Source organism: Taudactylus pleione, unplaced genomic scaffold (assembly GCF_031769625.1).
Source record: "Taudactylus pleione unplaced genomic scaffold, aTauple2 ptg000086l, whole genome shotgun sequence".
NCBI lineage: Eukaryota > Metazoa > Chordata > Amphibia > Anura > Myobatrachidae > Taudactylus > Taudactylus pleione.
The window spans coordinates 21,599,982-21,605,981 of NW_028284488.1; the positions used below are offsets into that span (position 1 = coordinate 21,599,982).

A 6,000-nucleotide genomic window follows, 5' to 3' on the forward strand; every position below is an offset into this window, starting at 1 on the left:
AATTCTATGCGATGTGAAGGCACTCCACCGAGATGTATAATTGCACATTTAATTTTTGCTTATTTTTCTTCACACTCAAAACTAAATTGCAGTGTAAAAATAAAGCTGCTCAGTATCTGTGTGCTACAGGCCAGCATATCCCTGCATGTAAACAAAATTGTATTTGGACCGATTACATATTATCTTTGCATGTAAAAAAAATTGTAATTGAACCTCTTACATCACAGCATTGTTTGTCAAGATGCTACTTTACACCATTTAAATCAGTGTTTTCCAAATCTGGTCCTCAAACACCAACAACATGTTTTAATGTCTTCTTTAATCATGCACCGGCAGCGCCAGATTAAGGGCCACATGGGCCTGGGGCTCAAAATGTTCAAGGGCTTAGACCATACATGCCTACTTTTGACAATGCATTTCAGGGAGATTGGGAAAGCAAAACCTGTAACTGACTTATACCCCTTTTCCACCTAAATTCCGGGTCTGATCCGGAGTTGGAACAGAGTTCCTACCAGGATCAGACCTGGAATTTTGCCGGCGCCGACTCAGGATATTCCTGAGTCGGCGCCGCTCACACCGGAGTCTGGTCTGCATTGACCCGGCTTTTACGGAGTGAAAGCGGTCGCTTGGAGATGACGTCATCCAACGAATGCTAAGTTTTATGCACAGACGATCTTGTGCATACACACTTATCATTTATCCGCCTGATAGGCCCAGCAGACTCCATTTGAATATGGTCACCCACTTATGATGTCATATTCAATGGATTCCGCACCCGATATATTGTTCGGTCAGTCGTGTGTACACACCGGCAGATGTGAACAATATATCTGTAAGATATATCGCATTTGCCTTGCTGCACGGCTGAGGCAATATATCTGTGAACAATGTCGTTCACAAATATATTGTGTGTACCCTGATCGATGGATGGGACGATATAGCTGTACGAACGATATATTGGCCAGTGTGTACCCAGAATTAGTCTACTTGGCTGGGTCAGTATTTATCCTAGCTGTTTCCACAGACGGTAGTCTTGAAAACATGAGCTGATGGGGGCGCATAAGGATTGGATTTGAGAAACACTGGTTTAACTGCATAAGCTAACTCTAAAGAAGGACCCAAGTAACACAACCAGAACAACGTAACCAAAACCAGCTAAAGTCCTTTGAAGGACATACAAGCTTAGGGCAAAGGTGACATATAAATCTAGCTTCCAGTTATCCTCGCCCCCACTAGATTTTTAAACTAATCAATACTGAAGTTTCATTATATTACTTTTTGGGCTCAGTTACTTTTAATGGTTTGTACCAAGCTATTAAATATGCTACAGCTACATTAACAAATGTATAATTATAAATTATCTGTGGCCTTGAAAGTTACAAGTGAAAATTACTGTAAGAATGAAATTCAGTCAATGAACCCATACACAAAATGTAAGTTACTGTTATCACAGATGAGAGGACAAACATATATGAGCCCTTCCACCCTGATTTGTAGTTGAACATTCCGCACAAATGAATGAGCCCAAAATGTAGATTATACAAGTCTACTAGCACACTGTGCGAGAATTTTTGGACTGCCACTTCCCCCCTTCTCTCCATCCAACTATGTTTATAATTAACACTGTACGGCCACATAGATATGCCCCTTAAAAAGAGACTCATATGCCCCACATTGCAGTGCCACATAGATACATAGATGTGCCCCAACAGGAACCTAATTGCCCCCACACTCTAGGACCCCATATACTCTAGTGCCACTATATGCCTTTGCCCCCACAGTCAGTAGTGCCCCAAGATTTCATATCCCCCACAGTGCCTCAAGATGCTATTGAACCCATAGTGTCCCAAAGTGTCATTGCCCCCACAGTGCACAACAACAAAAATAAGTTCCAAAGCCCGGCAAAATCAAGATTACAAACATACCCGATATTCTCGTCTAAACGATTTAAGGTTAAGACTTAAGCTTGAGAAAGGGCACCTGGCTGCCCGAAACATCACTGTATACTTTCAAATGCTGTAAATAAACACTTTGGTGTTTGAAACACAACTTGGAGTGCTGTTTCCATATCTTTATCTATCTATCTATATTGCACATCAGAGGCATGACACAGACAGTGTCACCTGCCATGAACTCTGGTAACAGACCACCCCTTTCACGTTACAGTATATGTTCACAGGAGCAGTCACTGGGAAACATACATGAGGTGTGTGATGCATTACTTCCACCTTCATGGCCTGTCCTCCTCATTACTAATAGACATCACCACATTTATGTAAGCTCGCCATTAATATTGTCCTCTCTGCATTACAGTTCTGAAAACAATGAGATATGCCACAGAGGACAGCTCTAATTATTATAATGGGTTATATGAGCATGGGGGGAAATAAAACAATACAATTAATAAATGTGTAAGATAATTTATTTTCTATATGGTATGTATGTATGTATGTATGTATGTATGTATGTATGTATGTATGTATGTATGTATGTATGTATGTATGTCATGGTCTCCCATCCTGGCATGGAGCCTGCATTTAGCTCTCTATGTGGTCCATACAGCTTTTGTCCTCTGCAGACCTATTCATTCATTAGGCTGTCTGTCAGTGTGGGTCCCTGCGGGCATCAGCACTGTCATCGGGGTTTTTTCTACTGGAGGAGGCCCAAATAGCAGTCGGCCAAGATCATTTAACCCCCCCATGTCTGTGCTCACACACAGGGGGGAGGGGTTTTGTGGGTGAAAAACACCGCGGCTGCTGCAGAACCTCCGGAGGACCAGATCTGAGCGGAACTAATCACTGCCAGCAGCCAGGACCCCTGCAATCCTTGTCATTTACTGTGTGCACAATATACTACCTTATCAAACACCATGCCTATCACAGTCCTGCCACTTCCTCACAGGTGGCACTGCCACCCATACCACCGCCGTGCCCACTCCACATAGCAGCCTAAGCCCCATCACCCTCGTCATGTACTATATACAACCTATTTATATGATCACACAGCCCTGCCACTTCCTGACAGGTGGCACTACCACCCATACCAGCGCCGTGCCCCCTTCCCGGACGGTGCCTACCTTCATTCACCAGTTTGTAGCTCTGGGATTTCCTGCTCCTTCTCCTCTCTGAGAACTCCATTCTCTCCCAGCCAGTGGTGTAGGGTAATAATGTAATTATTGTTATGGTGCTGTGGGCAGTAATAATTATGACGATGAGAATGAGGAGCAGAGGGAAATATAAGATCTCAGATTAAGACGCTGAGAAGGAAGGGGAGGGGGAAGAATAGAAGAAAATAAGGAAATTAAGCAGCAGAGAGTGACACAGGGAAGAACCAAGGTTCGCCAGGAAATAATTTGGCAGTGTGATCGCTCAGCTCCAACTGGTGGCATATAGGAAAGTTTTTTTGTAGCTTCCACTGGAGTGGTGCAGGAGAACAATGTAGATTAATCAGATCATAATCCCTTGGAACTGCAAAGAGGTCCTGGTCATTTCCCCCCAATGTGCTGATCTCCCGGGGATAATACATACGAGGTACCCCAGGGGACTGAGAGCCGCAGACAGGGCCCTCTCTCTCTGTTTTGCTTTCTCCTTTTTTCTTTTAGGGTCAATGATAAACAGCAGAGAATGACTAGTGACGGAGGAGAGAAGCTGCCACCTGCTGGGTAGGTTTGGTGTTGCGCCGAGGTGATATGTAGAGTGACGTCACCATCTAAGTATATTATATACAGGGAGAGGAGTAGGGAGAACTTGACAACTCAGCTAAAAGCGGTGTAACAGTTAAGTATAAGTGGTGGTAATGGGCTCATTCTGTACTAATATGCAGCAGCGGCGTAATTAGGGTATGTGGAGCTCAGGGCAAGATGAAAAATGGAGCCCCCCTTGTGTGTGCAAGTGTCGAAAAAGTGGACGCGGCCACTGAAAATGGAAGTGCGTCAACATGATACACCACCATTTCTCGTCACTCTAAGAACATTCCTTTCCATTCCACATGCACCTTAATGCCCCTAGTAGTAGTGATCCTCTTGCAATGCCCCCAGTAGTAGTGCCACTTATGCAGTAACCCCTGTAGTAATGCCCCCTGCTGTAGTGCCCCTTATACAGTGCCCCCAGTAGTGCCGGAATCGGTATGAAATATCAACAGTCGGGATTCTGGTGGTCAGAATCCTGACGCTGGGATCCCAACAGGGTTAACATACCGACACTTGTTGGTCGGTATGCTAACCCTGCCCCTCTCCCTACCCTACGATTACGGTTAGGCACCTCTTTGGTGCCTAACCGTAACCTCCCCCCTGGTGCCTGAACCTAGCCTCCCCCTCCCCACACCCTAAACCTCCCCCTAGTGCCTAACCCCTATACCTAAAGTTACTTACCTTCGGCATCCCGGCGGTCGGGATGCTGGTGCAGGCATTGTGACCAGCGTCTGTATTCTGGCGTTGGTAATGTAAGCTTCGGCATCCCAACCGTACACATAAAACACGCCGAAACACACAGACAAAATTATGTTTACTGAAATCCCCACACCTGACCTCTCTTCCTTCACCGAGTGCGTGAGCCGGAAGGTGGAGCTCATGAGTCTGACTATTATTGGCTGCAGTGCTAAAACAAAACACACCACCACCAGCGTGTTTATTTTAATGTGTAGTGCCACGGACCGCACTGCCCTGGACTGTGGCTGGAGGTTGGCAGTGCCCATCGTGCCGACGGGTCCAATAGATACCCCACGTTACGCCACTGGTGTGCAGCACCCGGCTTCTGATCACTGATGAGGAGCCGGCAATGCAGGGCAAGTCTCTGGGGTCAGTCCAACATCTCCGGGAGTGCTGGCATGTCCCCAGTGTGATGAAACTGGGTGTGCCTTGAGGCCATGCCTCTTTGCCCATGAGGCCACACCCCTTTGAATGCGTGCAGAGGGTCTAGTGGCCGTGCTGTGTGGCACCAACCCCAGTGATGCCACTAACCCTTAGGGCATTTGACTATTGGACATTTGTTCAAAAGTTGTCAGAAAGGCATTTGAATCATCACCCAATCTCACCTTAGGTATAATGGAAGCCACTGACTGGTTATGAATTGCTGCTTCCACTCCAGCCTTTAAGGCTTTTACTGTATCTCTTCCTGATGCGCAGCTCTTTTCCAAAAAGTCAGTAAACCATCCAACTGGGTTTTAAAGTGCTCCAGGAACTGCTACATTGCTATTGCATTTTGACTGTTTAGGCCCTAAAGAGATCCTTACCAGAGCTGTAACTAGACTTTTTGATGCCCTGTGCCAGAAAGAGCATTGGCGCCCCCCTCATTTTTCAAAGTGCCATAATGCACCCAAAAAGAGCCATGGCTTAATGGGGAAGGGCCAGGGAAGAGATAGGAGAGGCCAGGAGATGCTGGGGATGAAATAAGAGGAAACTACAAGCAAGAATGATAATAAACAGAAATTTGACAGGCCCAAACAGCGCCCCCTGACCTGTGGTGCCCTGTGCGATGGCACCGGCCGCACTACCCTAGCCCTGATCCTTCACAGGTTCTCAAACTCAGGGCCTGATTCAGCTTTGGGAATAGAGTGGGAATTTGCACTTAACTGTGTACCGGGCAATGCAAGGGGTGTAAATACATAATTTTTTTTGCATGTAGTGTAAATACTGGCTGCTCTTGCATGTAGCCAACAAATACTGCACAACTTTATTACTGCTCTATAATTTAGATGTACGTTTGGGTACCTCCCTCCCAAATCTAAATCTCTCTGCACATTTTAAATCTGTCCCACTTGTAGTGCAACATGGTTTCATCAAGATGATCAGTTAAGTGCTAAATCTCACTCTATACCCAAAGCTGAATCAGGCCCTCAGTCCTCAGGACCCCAAACAGTGCACGTTTTCCAGTTTTCACAAAATTGCAGTGAAATCAGCTTCACCTGTGGATCTTTAAATTGTGCCCGTGAGTTATGAATACACATGTGCACCTGCTGGGTGACCTGGAAAACATGCACTGTTTGGGGTCCCGAGGACCGAGT

General features: G+C 45.9%; 1 protein-coding gene across 1 annotated transcript in view; it reads right to left on the reverse strand.

Annotated features, from left to right (window-relative positions):
* BEND7 (BEN domain containing 7) overlaps window positions 1-3,366 on the reverse strand; it is an 87,487-nt gene extending 84,121 nt beyond the window's left edge. The window contains exon 1 of the mRNA XM_088468922.1: window positions 3,077-3,366. Within this exon, the coding sequence (XP_088325048.1) occupies window positions 3,077-3,137 (61 nt within the window). The 5' untranslated portion in view covers window positions 3,138-3,366. The remainder of the gene's footprint in view (window positions 1-3,076) is intronic.
* Window positions 3,367-6,000: the final 2,634 nt, after the last annotated feature.